This window comes from Centruroides sculpturatus, unplaced genomic scaffold, assembly GCF_000671375.1.
Source record: "Centruroides sculpturatus isolate CEXI.00-Female unplaced genomic scaffold, Cexi_2.0 scaffold518, whole genome shotgun sequence".
NCBI classification, from domain to species: Eukaryota; Metazoa; Arthropoda; class Arachnida; order Scorpiones; family Buthidae; genus Centruroides; species Centruroides sculpturatus.
In genome coordinates this window covers 260,097-282,905 of record NW_019384901.1, presented here as the reverse complement: position 1 = coordinate 282,905, position 22,809 = coordinate 260,097, and the positions used below count along the sequence as shown (strand labels likewise).

The 22,809-nt window shown below is 28.9% G+C and overlaps 1 protein-coding gene across 1 annotated transcript in view; it reads left to right on the top strand.

Moving 5' to 3' along the window:
* The window catches only part of LOC111631488 (DNA helicase MCM9-like), a 65,709-nt gene that overhangs the window by 14,572 nt on the left and 28,328 nt on the right, over positions 1-22,809 (top strand). The window contains exons 5-9 of the mRNA XM_023375732.1: positions 4,637-4,766; positions 6,493-6,639; positions 8,481-8,544; positions 10,930-11,039; positions 13,866-14,012. Of these exons, the coding sequence (XP_023231500.1) occupies positions 4,637-4,766; positions 6,493-6,639; positions 8,481-8,544; positions 10,930-11,039; positions 13,866-14,012 (598 nt within the window). The remainder of the gene's footprint in view (positions 1-4,636; positions 4,767-6,492; positions 6,640-8,480; positions 8,545-10,929; positions 11,040-13,865; positions 14,013-22,809) is intronic.

Below are 22,809 nucleotides of genomic sequence, written 5' to 3'. Positions count from 1 at the left end.
AGGAAGCCTGTAATTAAAAGAAAATGAAAGTTACAATTATAATCAAACATCAAACAATTTACTGAGCTTATTATTAATTTACTGTTCAAACGTTTTCAGCCTACTTCTAATAGGCCATCCTCAAGACATTACTGTTCTACAATCGAATACAAAACTTTCGAATAAATTTTAAATTTAAATTTTTAACATATTTTTAAACATCTTTATAATAAACTGTAAACTATTAAATACTTAACTAAAAAAATTTTTTAACACTATATATAATAAATATAAAATTAATGTTATAAAAAATATACATTAAACTAATAAAATATATCCTCCATAAGTTTACGGGTTTTTAATTCCCATTTCCTTTTCTAACAAGTATTTCCATACTGTTGGAAGAGCATTAGCATCCTTTGCGTTTAAGCAATTGTTATTTATTTTACTCTTATATATCTGCATTTTTTCTATGCCAAATGCAATAGTCGGAGAATGGACCGGTCTAACTATCCTTGCATCATCCTACTTAACATTTGCTCCATCTGATTGTGCCATGATTGCTAAGATGGTGCTGTTGTTCCCTTTATTAACGTCATACATGTGCTCCTTTAAACGAACTGCCAGGTTTCTCGTGGTGACACCCACATAATCTTTTGCCACTCCTAATTGTTGATTTTCAAAGGGAATTCTATAAACATCAGCCTTTTCCTTCATTCGTATCTTGTCCTTATCATTCCTTAGCAATTTGTAGATGTTTGGCGCTCGTTTATAAACAGTTCTTGTGCTCTTATATTTACATAATTCTTCCATTATTCCTTCTACATTCCTGTTCTATGTAAACTTATTAAACCTATTTTTTAGCTTATTCCGTTTGTTTGTCTCTTGTTTGTAACTTTTGACCAATCTGTTAATTGTAGATGTTTTGTATCCTAAACTTTTCACAATCTTCCTGATTCTGTTAATCTCGCTAATTCTATCCTGTACGTTGGTGCAATATAAGAACGCTCTTTTAATAAGTGCCCTAAACGATGCCATCTTGTATCTAAACGGATCATTAGACCATGCCGGGATATAGTGGAGAATGTGTGGGTTTTAGATACACTGCCGTTTGTACATATCCTTGTTTAAATCTTATGTTAATATCCAAAAAATAGATATGTGTATGGTTTTTTTGTTCAAGTTTTAGTTTTAACCCATGTTTATTGTTACTTATCGTAATTAAAAATTCCTCAATCCTTCGGTTAGTCTTCCAAACTGTCAATATGTCATCAACATATCTTTTGTATAATATAATGTCCTCCATGTAGTTTTCTAGAACCTCCTTTTCTAGTTGACGTACCACTAATTCGCACAAGAGACCCAACATGGGACTACCCATTGGGACTCCTTTCCTTTGTTTGTACACCATCCCATTGAACGTAAAAAAGGATTGGTAACACATCAAATCCGCCAATTTATTTAAGTCTTCCATATACGCTGTTAATCCTGGATTATGTTGTACCATAAAATCAACAAGAGTATTGAAACAAGATGTTAAATTCATGGAAGGGTACATGCTTTCAAAATCCATAACCGTTCCTATTTCATCATTCATCAGTGCCAAACCTTGTAATTCTTTTACCAACTTATTTGGATCCTGTGTTACATATACATTATCTTCCAACATTTCATAGATATCCTTTTTTAATCGTTTCTCTAGTATAAAGGTTGGTGCACCACATTTCTCAACTACCGGTCTAATTTCTTTGTTTTGCTTGTGTGTTTTTGCGAACGCAAATATTCTGGGTATTTGGGGACACGGATTATGTGACTTTTTTAATAACATCATGTACTTCGTGAGTGGAGTTTTTTCTAGCTTTTTAACTTTGTTGCTCGTTATTGTTACAATTTTTTCATCCATGATATCACATTCCATTTTCTTAATATAATCTTCAATGGCTTCATTATACCTTCCTCTTTCCATAATCACCATTTGTTTAGTTTTGTCGGCTTTTGTTAACACTAACTGATTTTTTGTTAGCCATTCTTTTGTATACTTTATATTTAATTTTTCCCTACAAACTACCTCATGCCTCTCCTTTTTTCTGAAAACCATCTTCCATCTAAAATAATCCCTTTCTACTTCATTAAGACCGGCCATACCTCTTTCTATTTCAGTCATTGTAGTTTCCCAATCGTTCATGTTATTTGGAACATAACTGGGTCCATTCCTTAATACCATATCCACATTTTTTGGTACTTTAACCTGGTCCCATAGAATATAAGGTGGTACACTTCTTTTTTGTTTCTTGGGAGCTTGTTTCTTTACAATCCACCTTATTTTTTTGAAATATTTCATTTCAAGGGTATTTGTTACCCAGTCCATTAGCCTTACTACCTTATTATTGATTTCTTTAACAATTGCGGATTTTTTGATATATTGCTTCTTCAAATTCAATACACTCTTTTAAAATTCCATATTTTTTGTTTTTTACAAGTTTAATAGATTTACGTAAACATGTTTCTTGGAATCTTCTTTTTAACATATAGCATTCTACAGGTATGCTCATTCTATGTATGAACATTAAAAACACTTTCTTTTCAGGATAGAATTAGCGAGACTAACAGAATCAGGAAGATTGCAAAAAGTTTAGGATACAAAACATCTACAATTAACAGATTGGTCAAAAGTTACAAACAAGAGACAAACAAACGGAATAAGCTAAAAAATAGGTTTAATAAGTTTACATAGAACAGGAATGTAGAAGGAATAATGGAAGAATTATGTAAATATAAGAGCACAAGAACTGTTTATAAACGAGCGCCAAACATCTACAAATTGCTAAGGAATGATAAGGACAAGATACGAATGAAGGAAAAGGCTGATGTTTATAGAATTCCCTTTGAAAATCAACAATTAGGAGTGGCAAAAGATTATGTGGGTGTCACCACGAGAAACCTGGCAGTTCGTTTAAAGGAGCACATGTATGACGTTAATAAAGGGAACAACAGCACCATCTTAGCAATCATGGCACAATCAGATGGAGCAAATGTTAAGTAGGATGATGCAAGGATAGTTAGACCGGTCCATTCTCCGACTATTTCGTTTGGCATAGAAAAAATGCAGATATATAAGAGTAAAATAAATAACAATTGCTTAAACGCAAAGGATGCTAATGCTCTTCCAACAGTATGGAAATACTTGTTAGAAAAGGAAATGGGAATTAAAAACCCGTAAACTTATGGAGGATATATTTTATTAGTTTAATGTATATTTTTTATAACATTAATTTTATATTTATTATATAGTGTTAAAAAATTTTTTTAGTTAAGTATTTAATAGTTTACAGTTTATTATAAAGATGTTTAAAAATATGTTAAAAATTTAAATTTAAAATTTATTCGAAAGTTTTGTATTCGATTGTAGAACATTACTGTTCTACAATTGTATACAGAACAGTAATGTTATACTTAAAATTGTATGAACAGTAATGTTCTACTTCGATTGTAGAACATTACTGTTCTACAATCTTGAGGATGGCATATTAGAAGTAGGCTGAAAACGTTTGAACTGTAAATTAATAATAAGCTCAGCAAATTGTTTGGTGTTTGATTATAATTGTAAGTAAACTGCTGAGGAAGTGAGAGTAGAAAATGAAAGTGTTTTTTACATTGCAACCATGCCCCACCCTGAGCACATAAAATGGTTAGAAGCTATGACTATTTATAAAATGAGCTATACAAATACATGCATCAACCAAAAAGAAGAGCTCAACCTATCACCAGCCTGGCAACTCCTCCTAGACAATTATCCGTAATAATTGACACATGTGCACAATGGTGCATGTCTGTCGGAGTGGAATTTGGTGAATTTTTCAATTTGAAATCTCATGTTCTATTTTTTCTCAAGTACAGTAGAACCTCGAAAACTCGGCCTAATGTGGACCGAAGGGTGGCCGAGTTTGTGAAAATGCCGGGTTATCGGGAATGGGGTTAATAAAGATAAGTACGAGTGTTTCCTCAGAAAATACTGTACTGTACTTGTATGTATTGTTTACTTGAGAATATAACAGAGAATAAACTGCCCAAATACCCTTAAACAAAGGAAAAGTACGTCCTTTATGAAGGCATAGAGCCTTTACTACATGAAAATGAAAATTAATGAATACACTGTGTACAGTAATTTACCTGATAAGACAGACCTCAGAAAAATACTTTATGAGAGCTTTTATACTTTTATAAAGCTGTGTATAATGAAAATTAATTAACTAAGAATGTTTTTGCCCTGCCAGGGTGTGGCCGAGTTACCCGGAGTGCCGGGTTACCAAGAGCCGAGTTTTCGAGGTTCTACTGTATTCCATTTCCACCTGAAGAAGAACTTCATAAAGTTCGAAAATGTTTGTGGGATGATCTTTTATAGGATACACGCCAGTAACAGGTTCAATTTTTGATTGTAAGTGTAGTATACTTCCGGTGTTAGTAAAGGGTTTAACAGTATCATGTATTTTAAATTACAATGTGGAAACTTTATTATGTTATGTTATAATATAATGTTTATATTATAATTTTTATTTTCATTACATAATAAACTTGATTATAAAATAAAATATGTATATATTAAATATTTTAGTTTGTAAGTTTTTTATTTAAATTAATACATATTTATTTTTATTAGTGGAATAGTATTACAACGTTGGAAACCATTGACAGTTGATATTCAGTGTGATATTGAACTTGTGTTATATGCAAATTATATAGAAGTAAAAAATAGTCAGTCATCAAGCACAGTAGATTTAGATGAAATGGTTGGTAAAGTTTATATGTTTTTAATTGATATCAAAATATAAACTATTAGTAATCAGCGCTGTAACTAGCCTTTTATGCTCCCTGTGCGAGCTTCTGTAACTACACCCCAAAACTATGATCCAAAACTTGGTCCAGATCATTTCTGTGCTCCCCAGAATCTGCACCCTGTGACTGGGCACCGCTGGCATTGCCCTAGTTACAGCACTGTTAGTAATAATAAAATTTTTAAAAATAATTTGAAGATAATTCAAATTTAGTTACTATAATACTAATTGTAAGTTTTCAACATACTTTATTATTTAACTTTTGATGAATATTTTTTTTTTATTGTAAGATTTAAATTCATTACATTTATATTTAATTAGAGTAAATTTGTTTAATCTGTCTTATCCTCCCATGCTTATTACATTTTAAATTCAGTAACATCAAATATTCGACTTTGTAGAGACTTTGTGGCATAAGAATTCGCTTAACTGTGGAAGCAATACTGTAAATTGAATTTGGTGTTAGAAAATGTCAGTTCCATTAACTGGATACTAAAATTTCAAATTAATTATATCTTTACACTATTAATAACTTTAATGTAAATGAATATTTTCAGCTATTTATTGAGGATGTTAAAAATGCATTTTAGCATTTATATGATAGACAGTACACACCATACTGACAAGGAGATGGCAATATGTTTACATTTCTGATTCAAACAAAACTTGGTGAGCACATAGCCGTAATGACAAACAGATCCTAGTCCAAATAATAGGATCCACTTCTCTAGTATTTCTGTAAAATGAGCCTCTGAAAATATAGTTTTTAGCTTATGTCTTTGAAAGTTTCACTTATCCTTGTAATTGTGATAATCAAGTGCATAAGATGCTAAGCATAGGAACTGTGCAATTTAGGTTCATTCCTTTGCAATTTTAGTTAGTTTTTTTTTTAATGTGTACCAAAATATTTTATTATTTTACTATATCATTAACATTATTATTACTATTGTTATTCCTCATGTTTGAAGCTTATAACACAAGAGATTAAAAAACATGGTGCTATTTCCAGTTTAATAAAACAAACTGTCTCTGTAGATTTAACTCTTGTAAGATGTTAAATAAAATTTTTATTTTTTCATATTTATTTTCAGATATTTTTGCTTCTGTTCACATACTATATCAACACAAGTGAATAGTCTTTGGGTTTAAGAATTGAATATAAATTTAAATAAAATTTTTAAAAGTTTATTTAAATTTATATTGAATTCTTAAATATGATGTAATTTATACAGTAGTTAAAAATATTTAAATTTAAAAATTTTTACGAGTCTGATGATATGGTGTCTAATCTTATATTTGAGCCGTTCACAAGCCAAATTGATTAACTCCATTTGTAAATCCTTAATATAATCATTATTATTTTTACATTTTTCGTGTATATGTCGTTATGTTAAAGCTATGCTTTAATATAACGGTATATAAAAATACATTCTACACTGTTTATTTAAATTTAAACTTTAAAAGGAATTTTAAAAAATAATTTATATTATCAATTTTTATACTTTTTGTTTTGTGGAGTTAATCAATTCGGCAAGTGAGTGGTTTATTTGTAATTATATAAATTAGATAACTTTTAAAATTAATGTATATTTAAAGTATAATGTATATTTCCTTTATTTTTCTGAATACAGCATGCAAACCTCATTATATATATCTGAAATATTTAAACAAATTTTTTTAGATGGAAGAATTTAAATTATTTTGGAAAAATCATAGCTCATGTCCAATTGTTGGAAGAAATTTTATATTATCAAGTCTTTGTCCTCAAGTGTTTGGTTTATATATTGTAAAATTGGCCATTGCATTAGTATTAGCAGGTGGTATTGCAGTAAGTAATATTTCATACTTAAAAATTTTGATATATGGGAGTGTTATGAAGTAGTCTAATGTAGCTAAAAGAATTGATTATTTTAGGCTGAAATTGGTTTATGTATATAAATTATTTTTAGCAATTGAAAGATTTGGATATTAGTTTTTATTTTCTATATGTCTTTGTTTATTGTATAGTTTATTCTCAACAATTTAATTAAATTAATTATTTAAATTTTATTTGTCATTCTAATTCTCAATATTTAAATAGTTTAAGATATGAAATTTTTAAAATTAACTGTATTTATTTTTATTGTAAAAATTCATATTATAAAGAAAATTGATTAAAAACTTTTTAAAATAAATTTTGTATGCTATATAATTTATTCTTAGAATTCTGTAACAGTTTACAAATTTATCAAATTTTACAATCTAAAGTGGTTTATTATACTTATCTTATTTTTAACATATAATCTGTTATTAATAATTATAATTAATAATCATCCCAGAGCAGGATAAGAACCCACACTGTGCAGATGCATTGCTAGTTATGGTATTTAGAAATTTAGCTGATTCTTTTCTTCCAAAATATTCTAAATTAAAATTAATTTATTTCTAATTATTAAATTTACTATGAATTGGTGGTATATCTAATCAAATCTATATATATAAAAATGAATGTATGTCTGTCTGTCTGTCTGTATGCCCTTCATGCATTACCACACCGTTTGAAACTTTGGGAAGTTGTTTAATATACTCCGCAAAGGTTTCTGGCATAGTACATTTATCCTATGATAGATGGCGCGAGTGTATACAAGCATTTCATCGTGAGTTTGATCAATTTCAAATTGTGAAGACCATTTCCCCCCTCCAAAAAATATCTCTATATATGCATTTGTGAACTGTTATTTATAATATTTGTAATAATTTTTGTTTAATCACTTTATTTCAAGTATTTTTTGCTAATTATGTATTCACTCAAACTTTGTAAAACCTTAACTGTATCCCAAACAACAACCAAAGTTGTAGGAGGAAATTCACCTATTTTACCGATCTAGGGATCCTCCTTTTCCAAATTTTAATATCAACTCAAAATAATTTAAAATGACAAATTACAATAAAACGGTTTATTATCCAACTATCAGAAATTTCACAACATGCCAAGGAAGAGAGAAAGGAGCAATTAAACAATTAAAATTGTAAAGGATTAAAAAATATATGTAAAAATGGGAAATATTGCACTTCTGACAATCGCTGCAAGTGTGTGGGCTAGATTTGGAGAATCCATGCTTCTCACATGGACAACTGTATGTGGCCAGCACACGTGTCGGAAAACCTTCTGATTTATTCGTGTACACACCAGACAGAAAAACAAAAGATATCGTGTATCCACAAGCACTTCAATAAATAAATAGAATTGAAATGACACTTTGAAATGTTTTCCCGATGAAAATTAATAATAATAATAATAAGTTTCAATAAAAATGATAAAATGTAAATTGAATTTTATCATAACGAGTTTGCTTGAATTTCATTCCTTCTGAGATTGCAGCAATCTGCGACGGGTAAGCTAGTTGATTTATATTTATCTTAATAGATTGAATTTCATTTGAATGAAATGTTCTAAATTGCTAAGATTGAACTGTGACTTTAATCAAACATTTCCTAATCAAAATATTTCAGTATAAATTATTCAATAAAATGCATATATTTTATCTTATCCTGTTTACAGATACTGTACATTTAATTTAAGGAAGATCTAAGTATTAGATGTGTTTATTTAATTATAGAGTTTTAATACTTTTAATTAACATTTATAAAGCTAGCTAATGAAATTATATTAAAAATTTTTATTTTTAGAGAGTTGATGCTAGTGGGACAAAAATTAGGGGTGAATCTCACCTGTTACTTGTAGGTGATCCAGGTAAGAATTGTATATGCATCAGTTAAATTTGAGATTTATAATACAAGTTGTTTAAAAAATATGACCAAAATCTTCAGGAATGGATTCCTTACATAGAGAAGAAAAATAAATCATGACATGGGTCTGGAAATGCTTTGTTTCAGAGTTAATGAAATTTTGCATTATCTCAGATGAAATGTTAAAAATGTCCACTGCCTGCCTGAATACAGGCCTCAACTTGTCATCTTATAGAGCCCCAACATGCTTTCAAGTTCTTGGCATAGCTTGCAGTCTGACAAGCTGCCATAATTTGCTCTCGGAGTTTTGGCATCATCTGCTGAAGTTGAATACAGCAAAGACTTTAAATGTTCCTACAAAAGGGCGTTTAAACCTACAAAAATGTCTAATTGGTTTAAATATAGTTTAACATTGTTCTACCTAGACACAATTGAACACTTTATTATGTTTGTTTGCAAGGGTCCTGGAAGGGTTTGTTTTATTGCAGTAAACAAATTGGGGTATGTGAGATCCACCAGGATGTAGAACTAAGTTTACGCCACTTACTGGCCTATTCCGTGAGAATAGTTCTCTAAAGTTTCGAATCGCGAGATCCGATCTTAAAAACTTACATAGGAAGGCGGTAATATCTAGGTTTAAGGAGGATTAAAGACTGTGAAGTCTCTATCCCAACGTCAGGTTCCCGATACCAGTTTGTCAATTAATCGTTCCGCGGACAAACACGTGTGCTATTATTTTATAGAACTGATTCAGAAAGTTTACACGAGACATTTCTTGAACAAATAAACAAGAGTAAATTTAATTTAACATAAACCAATAAAAGTAGTACACATATATGGTAATGAAAGACAAAAATACAAATTACAAACTATAAGTCGAGAAAGATATGGACTTATACTTAACCTTTACGAGAGAGAGAGCTTACAAAATCGTTATTAAACATACAACCTGGTTTAGTTGTCTTTCGTCTTCTTCTTAGGTAGGCAAAGGCACTTCATTTATAGGTTCTCAAACTTCATTCCATGGGAGGTCGAAATGTGCACAATATTAAAGTATATCTTCTAAACGCTAACACAAGATTTATTCTATGTGATTCGACTAAAGGCGTTGGCCATCAGGAGCTTGTTCGGACTTCGTCTTAATACTCGGGGTCTGTTGACGAACTCCTAAGGGAGATGGGGAGCCAGTATGGGAGACATCTCTTCTGCATGAGATTTTCTGACGAACTCCTCGAATTCGGTTGAACATCCCCTATATCTTGTCATCTACGACCAATTATCTGTCGAGGCTTTATCCACGTGAACGGATGGGAAGGGGGTGAAATGAGGGGTAAACAGTTCCCACCGAAGCGAGATTTTTAGCAGATAATGGAAAAACAGAGGATGTTCTAACTTCCGTGGAAGGAAGTGACTCTCTCAGCTGTTTTCCCATGCTAGAAAAAACGTTATTTTTCCATCCCAAACGAAAGAATATTTTATGACAAAATATTAACATTATTAATAAAATTACTATTTTAGACCAGGGGCTATTCGGATCTCACAGTTACACTAAGATCTTACTGGATAAGCTTTTACTTTGAAACAAAGTATTTTAGGACACATGTTTAACTTACTTTTCTCTATATATGAGGAATCCATTTCTGAAGTTTGTCCATATTTTTGAAACACCCTGTATAGCAACTAATGTATTGCATACATTTTATTATATATTTATTCTTTTAAGCTTTCTATTATCGATACTATCAGTCTATCATCATAAATGCAATATTTTACTGGATAAGCTTTTACTTTGAAACAAAGTATTTTAGGACACATGTTTAACTTACTTTTCTCTATATATGAGGAATCCATTTCTGAAGTTTGTCCATATTTTTGAAACACCCTGTATAGCAACTAATGTATTGCATACATTTTATTATATATTTATTCTTTTAAGCTTTCTATTATCGATACTATCAGTCTATCATCATAAATGCAATATTTTCTGAAGTTTTAAATATATTAATAATTAATAATATATAATTTTCTTATTGTTTATAAAGCATTATTATAGTCCTTGATTTTGAATGTTATTTTTTCATTTCCATTTTCATTGCATAACTACTTAAAAGCTTTATGACTGACTGATTCCAAATGTTATTCATATAAAGAAGGATATTTGTCTTTTTCACAGCATTTGTAAGTTGGAAATATTAAGCATTTCAACACAGATTGTCAAAGATCTCTGATGATATCTAAGAAATTTAAAATGCTTTAAAATATATAGATTTATAACAAAATAATTATTTTACATTAAAACTTTATTTTTTAATTAATTTTTTTGATAAAATTACTAACATTATATAATATAAATAAAAGTTTTATTATGATTCTTTAACTATATTTTAAGGAACAGGAAAATCTCAGTTTTTGAAGTATGTTTCTAAAATTTGCCCTCGTTCTATCTTAACAAGTGGAATTGGTAGTACAAGTGCTGGATTAACTGTCTCTGCCATTAGAGTAAAGTATTAAGTTTCAGTTTATTATTTTAATATTCTTTATAAAAATATATTCAGTAAATAAAGTTTTAAAACTGTTTTCCATATGGAAATAAATATTAAAACATTTCATTAATTGTGAAAAAAACATATTGCTATGATTTGAAGTTTATGGGTAATTTCAGATTGTATTAATTAAGTTTCTATGGTTGATTTTATTTTATGAATAAAGTTATTGATAATTCAATAACTTTATTCATTTTGAGTTATTCTCATTCAGTTAATACTAACAATTACTAAGTTTTCCACCCATTTTCAATGGAGATTACTATAATCTGTTGACTGTAACTTTACTCTTAATTTTCAGCAATAATTTTCACTTTATTTGGAATACCAATTATATTAGTATTAAGACAGGAAGATATATTTTTATTTTTTCAATAATCATTTGAAGAAGTTTCTTTTTTAATTATTAATTAATGTTAAATATGAATACAATAAAGTTTACTTTTTATAGATGCAGTTAGTCAAAAATAATGTTATTTTTTAACTGAATATCATCAGTGTTGACACAAGTATTATACAATTGTCATTGATTAATGTTGATTTTAGCAAAATGGATAGGAAAGTGAGCAAAGCTTATTTTTCCGTCTATTTTGTGAAATTCAACAAGTGATGAAATTTAAAAATTTAAAAAATCATTAAAATGTAATAAGAAACTTTTCAGTTATATTTAATTAATTTTTCAAATTTAACTATTTTTGTAGTTTAATTTTAATTCAGAGAAAGAAACAATAGAAAGCAATTATTTGGAAAAAAATGCCTTTTGGTATTAATTGTCAACAACAACAATTTTTTAAAAACAACAACAATATTTTAAACTATTATTTTAACTGTTAAAATCATGATTTATCTAAAAGTTATATTTTACATGGATTATTTTACATGAAACATGGATTAATGAAATGAGGTAAACATGTGGAATCCTGACATTGTGAATATAACTTAATTTACAGTTAACAATATAGTGCATATTGGATGTAAATTAAATAACATCAACCTATATCCAATTTACCAATAAAATTTCAAACATGAAACAGAGCTCATGTTGGGGTGCAAAAACTAAGCATTACCTTGCAATAAACCAAAAATTGTTAAAAATATAAATGTAACTCATACTAAAATCAAAAAATAAAGTAAATACAAATACCAGACATATGAATGTAAAATAACAATGAGCAATTATTTTATTGTGACATCATCACAATGCCGAGTTGCTATTTTTAATAATATTGTTAAATTTATTCAATTTAAAATATATGCCCTCCACCTTCAAATTAACAGTGTACATCATACTTTTCCTTTAGCAATCAAGTCATGCTGGTCATCTAACTCCTTTCAAGGGAAAATTTTTGAATTGAAATAACATGATTTCCAGTTTGCATTGGAAGTTTGTATATAGTTATCAGGGCATCTTGCCTCTAATGTTTCCATATCTGGTCTTGTCTTTTGTCTATCTAACTCCATTCTTGAGATTAATGAAAGATGGATGGATGGACAGACAGTGGGATGACAGTGGGAATTTATATATCTACAATTTTTTCAAATTGCAGCCCACTAATAATATGAATAGCTTATACTGGATTATTAGAGTTTTAATACAAACTTCCATGTGTTGGAAATAGATGTGCATCTCTTTTATTGATACACTTTCCCTTATTGTCTGTTTTGTATATTTCCATAATCTGTGTGTTGACTGAAAACACACCAGTCTTTTTCTTCTCCATACTTTTTCTTTTCTGGATATCAATATCATGTTAACTGGAGCAGCAGTCACCAATCTTTCTTACTTCATGGAACACTATCATAAATTTTTTTAAATGATACAAACATCTATAGATTAATGATCATAAAAGTTCCATTTTACTTTATTAATATGAAATTCAATTGTTTAATTATAACAAATTAGTGTGAAGTTTGTTGCTGCTTGTTTGAACTAAGTTTGTGGATTCTTGCCTCTTTCTTGGTTGGTTATTTACATGTATTGACATTATTATTTATTGATAAGTATTTTGTGTCTGGTTTTAGATTTGAATAAAAATCCCCAATGAGTATGAAAGAGCAATCAAGCATTTTGCATTTCTTTCATAATATTTTGCATAACCTTGAGTTGATCAATGTCCAAATTTCTCCACAGATCGTCAGTGGTTATAAATTGCTGGTTGGCAACTACTGAACTGGAAGACAAGTAAGCATAAATGTATGCAGAAACATGGCATTTGACCCTCTATGTCCCTGACAACTTTTGTGACCCTTATAGTTATAAAATAGCATTTTAAGCACTAGTTTAACATGCATTCTCCTGTTGCTTTTCTGTTTGTGAAAAATTGAAAGAGTTTGAATATATTGTCTATAGTTAATAAGCATGAGCTACATTTATATTTTTAGGAATTTTTGATTTATTGCAAGGTAATGCTTAATCTTTAAATCCTACATGAGTTCTGCTCCATATGTTTGAACCTAAAATGAGTCATTAAGTGACTCAAAAATTTTGGTCACTTGTAAATGTTAGAAAAATGTTTATTTGGTTCTTATTTTAATAAATTGTTTTCATTCTTACCTTTTTTTAATTTACGTTGAATGAAATATTTTGTGTATGTGTGTTTTTGTCTTTCAATTTATTATTTTTTTATGTATATGTAACATTCCAATTATCAAAGTTTTCATTATTATTTTTTATGGAAATTTTATTTTTTATTTAATGTTGCTGAATTAATATGACTTAAGAATTACCTTTGATTTACAACTTTAAAATAGTTTTAAAATCATACCTTAAATTTATATGAAGGATGGAGGTGAATGGCAATTGGAAGCTGGAGCTTTAGTTCTTTCAGATGGAGGAATATGTTGTATAGATGAATTTAATAGTATTAGAGAACGTGACAGAGGAAGTATTCATGAAGCTATGGAACAACAAACTATTAGTGTTGCCAAAGTAACTATTTAAAATTAAATATTTTATATATTGCAGTTAAAAAAATGATTTTAGTTATATATCTTAATAAATAATATAAATTTATATTCTATTTAGAATATATATAATTGTGAATTTGTTGCATTTGAATAAAAGTTGATTGTGAGGTTTTATAGATGAAAATATTTTAATAATGCTGTATACATAAATTCTGTGTTTATTCATTTTATGCATATGAGAAGGTGGGAAAGGTGCTATCAAGTTATTGAAATACAGTAGACCCTCCTATAACGCTTAGATATGTTCCACGTTAATTGAAATTTATGTTGTAGGAATGATTAAATGCATGAGCCAATCGCAGCCCAATAGGTGTGAACTTTACGGACTAAGGCTGTTTGAAAGGTTTTCTTCTATAAAATTAACCGATTCTAGACTAATTCCACTCAACATTTCCAAAACACATATAATTTTTTGGGAATAATCTGTATAAACTATGCTATAAACAAAAAATTATAGGATTACTTACCGAGTGTGTACCGTTCGACTACGCCCGTTGTTCAAAGCTTGTCTTCGTCGCGGAACAGCACACGAAACGGCGGCCGCGATTTCTGATAACGAATTTTTCGCAGAAAAATAACTTGACCTTTGGAGACATCATTAATATAAATAATTTTTATGGCCGTTGAATAAGAAGTGTTTCTTTCACAAGAAATGTATAAAATTAGTGCTGTATTAGACTTACGGTACCTAATTTACATACTGTACAGACGATAATAAACTCAACTTACTAGCCTAAAATCTCCGTAGCGTGTTGCCAGGCGGCAGAAAGCATATATATAATTATAATAAAGTTACAATAAATTAAGTTAATATATAATTATATATACAGTACCTAATTTATATATAATTAATATATAATTATATGTACAGTACCTAATTTATATATAATTTATATATAATACTAAACAGACGATAGCAAACTCAATTTAGCCGCTCCGTAGCGTGGCGCAGGGTCGGAGGAAAGTAGTTCGGCTGCTCATCCACTATTGGTCCAGACTCTATCAATCTTGTCGCGAAATGAGTCGGCAAAGACATTTTAGGAGGTGCTTTATACGAATGTTGCTACAATTTTTTCGCTACGTTATAGGAATTGTCGTTATAGGAACGCACGTTATAGGGGCGTCAACTGTATTATAATTTTTAATAATAATAAAATAAGCTAATTTTTGTCTTTATAAGATCTGAAATTTATGTATTGTGTGAACTAATTTTGTTTTTATTTCAAAATTTGTTTTGTACAGTATTATACTTTTACTTAGTTCTTGAATTTCAAACTTATCTAACAAATTGTATGAGTTATGGTAATATCAGTTTCATATGTTCAAGAAAATAAAAAGAAATTTAGATTGTTATTTCAGTGAGGTTGCTGAGTTGTGCTTAAAGTTAGAATGGAAGAGAAGTACTGATTTGGAATGTGAGCGTGATAGATACCAAGTCAGACTCCATGGTTATAAAGAAAATTATCTCAATTTATTTTAAAAACACAAAAAAGAAACCTTACAGCAATAAATTCTTAGTGTTTCTGCAGGTGATGACTGTAAATCTTCTGGTTCTTTTAAAAGAGAGATTCCTGAGAGAATGATCCTTCAGTTCTCTTTTTTGTTTTGGGGCAATGTTGTTCAGTCCCTGGAGGAGGTGACGTCAGCCCAGATAGAGTCCAGGATGAAGTAGAAAATGCCACTAAGTAAGATCTTGCACTATGAGAAATTTGGAGAGAGAAGCTCTCCTTGTCCTTGATATCAGAGTTTTTATCATCTTCAGTCCTTTATCAACCATTTTGATTGGTTATCTTTTCTCATTCCCACTTTCTAATTGATTGTCACTCATTACTAAGTGTAATGAGATCTGAACCTAGATCATGGGGTGAGTCAAAGTTGACATTTAATCAGATCCCAACTGGAGATAGTTGATCTTAGGACTTACATTGTCTAGTTTTTCTATTTTCTGATAAAAGGTTTTATTTTCAATATTATTATTAATATTTTCTCTTATGGACATAAAAATTATATTTTACAATATTAACAAATTTAGTGGTTTTTCAGTGGTATGCGGTGACATTTGATGATAGGGAAGCTGGGACGGCCCTGGATAAAATCATTGAAAGCGTTATACGATATTTTGGTATGTAGCATCCACAAGCTAAACCGTGTGACATTGGTGCTCTGTAAAGCACATGTGCGAATGCATATAATCTAGCTGCTTTACACGATTGAAATATATTTGCCATGGAAGCTATTCTATATTCAACAATTACAGCACTTCCATTGGGAAAATGCATATACGAATTTATATTCAAATATACAATAGCAATTTTATTATTGTTTTTAACATGTATATAAATTTGTAATAAGATACATAATGTGGTTTATAATAAAATATTAATTTTGATTAATTCAAAATATGTTAAAATATGAAAATAATTGCACAATATGTATTTATATTTTAGAAAATACAAGGAAAGCTGCACTTCCACAGCTTCCATGGATGGCATGCTACTGTGGTTTTTAGATTTTAGTGTGGTTCTGGGACATTTCTGGAGCCTCACATTTCTATGATAGAAAATGTGTGTTAAAAGATTCATTTATTATGGTTAAATTTTAGTATTTATTTTTGTTTATATAAAGATTTAATCTTAATAGAAATATTAAATCAAATTATATGAAAATAAAATATTTAAATTACATAAAAATTGATTTGAGAGACTTCATTGCTAAATTAAAATAAAAACTTAAAAAATAAAATTCTCAAAAAAGTTTCTGAGGTCTTTCAGTTCTTTTTATGTGGACTGTTTTAGTACTCCATTTAAATATTTCAAATTTTAAATATAAATTATTTTAGAAATTGAAATAAAAAGCTTCCTCAAGGTGATATGCAAATTTCATTTCATCCAGGCAATTTCTTTTTAGTAATCCACGTAAATCATCTTTGCTTATAAATATGCAATTCAGAATCATGATATAATTATACAAGATGCATTTTTGCTAAACTAATTAGGAGTGCATAATGTTGATGAGCTCTATAGTACAATAGAATCTTATTGTAATCAGTTTAAATGTTCAAATTATTATTATTAATTAATAGTAATTCATGTAATATTGTTTGCTATTATATCCATCTGATATTGTTATCTAATATTAATGTAATATTGTTTTTCTATGGTTTTTGCTGTACTATCTTTATTAACAGATAGCATATAACTGAATTAACAATTATCAGCCATTTAATCTATTATATTATGAGCAAATAATAATTAAAATGTTTAAACAAAAAACAATAAAAAGATGAACATTTTAGAGCACTGTTTAATGAAAGCATTAATCAAACAAATATTTTATGTTGAATACCTGACTGTTTTTTATTCTTTTATTAAATTATTTGTGTATTTTTTAAATAATTTCCATAGACACCCCAATGACTGAGTAGTTGGTGACAGCCTACCACTCTGGGGACCTGGGATCAAATTCAGATGGGTTGAAAACCCCAGGAATTTTTTGGAATGGTCCATCCAGATATGTCAGGTTTCATTCCTCATTATCTGATTACTTGTGCATCGTGGGCCTGGTGAAATCCACAAAGGACTTGCTAAAGTCTTTTGTGGATTTTTAGCCAGGCTTCCTTAGTGCAGAAACACATGACAGAAAGAGTTAAAAATATATGTACCCTACTTATTCAATTTTAAGCCATGCTTTTTTTTTTTTTGTTTTGCATTTTAATATCCTTGAAAATCGAGTGTGGCAACATTCAATCCTGGTGATAATCCTGGATGGTATGATGAGCCAACTGCAGTTGCTCGATGTTGGCATCAACAAGATTTTTAAGGACTATGGAAGAAAACAATATAAAAATTGGTTATTTGGAAAGCCATGCTTTAACTGCTACTGGAAAAATAAAGAAGATGAGTGCTTCAAAAATTGTGGAATGGGTATTTGTTATCTGGAAAAAAGTTCTCAGTGAAATTAATAATTCATTTCTTTAAAAAATGCTGCATTAATGGATGGCTTACAGCAACTTAGTTTTGGAAAATGACAATACCAACATTGGTTCCAAAGTCAGCTATGATAGTGCAACTGATGAATTATTTTGACAATGTAATAGTGAAAACAATTAAGTTTTACTTTAAATTATGTATTTAAGATTTTTTTAATAAAGAATTATTCACTCCTTGTTACTTTTCATTTTTGAACTATGTAAATTAATCTTACTACTAGTATTTTTTATTTTCACTAAAACCTGTTGAGAATTTGAGGTGTGATTTAGAATTGAATAAATATGGTATTTTCCAAAGGTTATAGTAAAAGAATAAAAGTGACTCTAAGAAAATAATAAGATAAAGTGGTTTCTGGTGTCAATCTTCCTCTATACAGAAATTTTATACTGATAAGTCAGTAGTTGATGTTACATCTTAGTGAAATATTTTTTTGTTATACAATATCTATGTAATATAAATCACAGATAAAAATACAGTTATATAATACTTTTTATCAATGCTTTTTTACTTTCCTATTGCAAGATTAATGTTTAGGAACTCAGGTTTAAAAATGTTTGCATCAGAAGTTTTTCATTGTACACATTCATTAACAGTGTGGAAGTGGTATGATGTTTTGAAAGCTTAAAAGTTTAAATTTATAATTACTAGATATATGGCCATAAATTTATAGAAGGGCATGTGATTATGGCATGGGATGATATGAAATAAATATGATGGATGCATCACTTAGAAGAATGCATCCTCAATGGAATTAATGGAAAACTAAAGTGCAGAAAGAGAAAGTTTGTACTATAATGACTAAATACATAAAATAGGTTAGTAAAAATGTTGAGACAAATAGAATGACAATGAGAGGAAATTTAAAAGGAATATTAAATTATAAAATTAAATAAAAAAAGTAGTGCCACTGAATACTTATCTTGCTGTGTACAATTTTAGATAGGATAATTGTACTTCATTTAAAATATACATTATGATTTTACTGAATGCTATTTTATTCCAAATATTTTTTCTTTCTCAATTTTGTTTCCTTAAAACTGATCACCATAACACACATAATATTCTCTTACATTTATGTAGTCTCCATTTATGCAAATTTTAATGTAGTTGAAAAATTTTAAATAATCAACTTTATGGAAATAAATAATATATCAGAATGTGTGTTTTTTTTCAGTAACCTCTTATACAGATGTGTATTTAAAAAAAAACTATAGTTAAAATCTTTGTGTCCCAGTAAGAGAAAAAAGAGTATTTGAGAATATGGAACAGATCCCTACTTTAAACAGCTTTNTGTTATTTTTAAATTGTAATAAGTTTTTACATATTTATTGTTTCTTTTAAGATATATTATCTACATTTTTTTTTTGCTTTATGTATACTTAGCTTCTTAATATAAGATAAAATTCCCAAAAAACATTAAATCAAAGAAGCTTTGATTTAAAAAAAAACTATAGTTAAAATCTTTGTGTCCCAGTAAGAGAAAAAAGAGTATTTGAGAATATGGAACAGATCCCTACTTTAAACAGCTTTCTATGGCTCCATTTACAAAGTTTTCATTTAAGCAGTTTTTGTGGAACCAATTACTCATGTAAATGAAGTGATTACTGTATTATGTCTGCACTTTAAAATGAGGATATCATTAGCTAATGATATCCATCATTTAAAGCATATTTTTCATTCATATATGTTGTGGTTTTTGATACTTTGGTTTCTATTGAAAATTGAAAACTTGGTTCTTCCTGTAAAAGAGGTTTCCAACTCCTAGTCTAAGTCAAACTCTATTTGTACATCAGTGAAGTAGCCTAAGTGGAACTAATTATTAATGGATAGATTAGTTGTACTTGGATGGAAGCATATGGCTGATTGTAGAGACAGAGTTTATGTTAAATTATGATTAATAGCTGCATCTAGACATTGTCTTGCTGCACTGCAGTTTAGAATGCAATGCAAAGACAATGATTATGTATTTCTGAGTGCTGTCTAAATGAACCTTGACAAAACATTGGCTATTATTTTCTTCACTGTTAGTCTCCTCTTTTATTTGTTCAACCAATCAGGTAATTTGTGACATCAGAAAAATGGTGACTAGCAATGTGTCAAAAGTACATCAGAATTTCTCCAAAGAAGCAAAAAGTGTTTTTGTGGAAATTATAAAATATTATCCTGCACTAGAGAAGAAGGGTTATGATAATTTTAATATAATTGTACTGTTGCAATGAAAAAAAATTGTATGGGAGAAGATTCAAAGTGAATTCTCTTTATCATTTTCTTGTTGGTCAGCTTGTGCTTTCTTTATCAATATATAAAAAACTTTTAATGTTTATTTAATGGTAATTTGATGTATAACTGCATGTAGTAGACGTGAACTTTGATAAAATCTCTACTCTCTACCCTCTGAAAGCTTCCAGTAGCATAAAATTGTAAGACTGTCAACAACTGTTGTTTGGCTGTTAATGGCAATCCTTTTCCATTTAGATGTTTATTAATTTTATTGCCAAAAATATGAACAAATCCAGATTTAGAAACTCTATACCAAATTTGGAATTTATCTTCAGAGTAGATTACTAAAGGATTATTCCACTTTTGTATTACACTCTTCTTTGTAATTGTCAGGATGAATAATTTTGTTGATTTATCCTATTTACAGCATTTAAAAATGAATGATATCCATTTTTATCTAAACTTTACAACAAACAAATCAATATGGTGACTTTCATTCAAATTAAAACACTAGAATCCTGCTATCAAATGAATCTGGAAAGTAGATAAAATAACTGGTTTCTTATTGCTGTCTAAACTGTAGCAAACAAGAAATGTTATCACTGCAATGAAATTTTTCTGAACTGTGATCTAGATTATCTTTAAATTGTCGTTGGCATCTAGATTTTGTCTCTGCAATTGGGAGATAGAGTTTTTGTTTTTCATATATGAGATGGAATAATATGTACTAGGTTGTACACGTGACTTAACCTTTAATTCTAGTAACATAGCATTAATACAATAAGGTTAGGTCATGTGTTCAGTAGTACTGGTAATGAACTAGAAGGTATTAGGTGTTCTGTTGTGTTTGATGTTGTATCTATATCTTACATTGTTAAACCTATTGGACAGTGGGTTTAGGGTTAAAAGAACCAGTGTGGTGTTCAATGGCAGCTTTCCCTTGTATTTTCTAAAATATAAATATGTATTGTGCGATTATTTTCATATTTTAATGTATTTTGAATTAATTAAAATTAATGTTTTATTATAACTGCATTATGTATCTTATTACAAATTTCTATACATGTTAAAAACAATAATAAAATTACTATTGTATATTTGAATATAAATTCGTATATGCATTTTCCCAATGTAAGTGCTGTAATTGTCAAATACGGAATAGCTTCCACGGCAAAAATATTTCAATCATGTAAAGCAGTGGTGTGCAAACTATTTTCATTTCTGACCCCCCCATTCTGTGTAAAATTTTGTTGTGACCCCTGGATAGACAGTAGACGTTTTTTAATGGTCAATGTACTTAAAGTGAAATTCTTTCTGGGATTTGCGCTTATGTTTCTGCCTTATTTGAGGTCTGAATAAAACACACAATTTGTTAAATTTCAGACGTTCTCACTAGTACTTTCAACAGTTTACAACTGTCATCTTCAGGCAAAATCGAATACCTTTGTTTTCAAATTGACAGCTTTTAATGGACTTTCTATATTCCAACCATGCACATTACATAATTTGGAAAGTCCGTTAAAAGCTGTCAATTTGAAAACAAAGGTATTCGATTTCACCTGAAGATGACGGTTGTAAACTGTTGAAAGTACTAGCAAGAACGTCTGAAATTTAACAAGTCGCTGTCAATAACGCCGCAACATGGAAATGTCATATTTTTAACACATAATTTTATGAAACAATGTTTCTATTTATGCATATAGTTATAAATTTTTATTTAATGAAAAATACTTTTAAAAATCTTTACATTGTAAGAATTCAATGTGAGGGATGCTATTATATTTTTATAAATATAATTTTATTTCATTATTTTACTGGTACCTGATACTTGTTGAAGAAAAGACATATTTTTTCTTGTCAAAGAAATTTCTTTGAATTTGGCAACTGTGAAAATTTTTCTTGTGACTCCCAGAGGGGTTGTGACCCATAGTTTGTGCACCAGTAGTGTAAAGCAGCCAGATTACAGGCATTCGTGCATGTGCTTTACAGAGCACCAACCTCTCATGGATGCTACACACCAAAGTATCATAATGCTTCCAATGATTCCATCCTTTAGCCACTCATAAGGAGCTATTTGACTAAGTGGATTGTTTTAAGATTTAAAAGTAAAGCATATTTGATGTTATTTTTATGTATGTTTCTTTACAAAGCTATATTTAATTATAATTATATTGACAGATTTTTAAACATAAAATCTCTAAAATTTTTATCACTTTTACATGTTAATAATTTTAAATATTATGAAAAACAATTTTCTGAAGTGAGTTTTAATTCCTTAAGTAAATTTTATGGAGAATTTTTTGATTTATCTAAATTATGCAGTGAATTGCAATATTTATATTCATATCCAGACTATATTGGCAAGTCACTCTTAGACATAAAAAATATAATTATAATTAATGACAATCTGTACAAAGATGTACTAAAAGAATTATATGATTTAATATCATTAATTTTTACAGTACCATCTGTGAGTGCAGTTTTTCAACCGTGAAACGAATTTATACATTTGCAAGGAACACTCAGTCAAGGGAAAGATTGTTGTTGCTA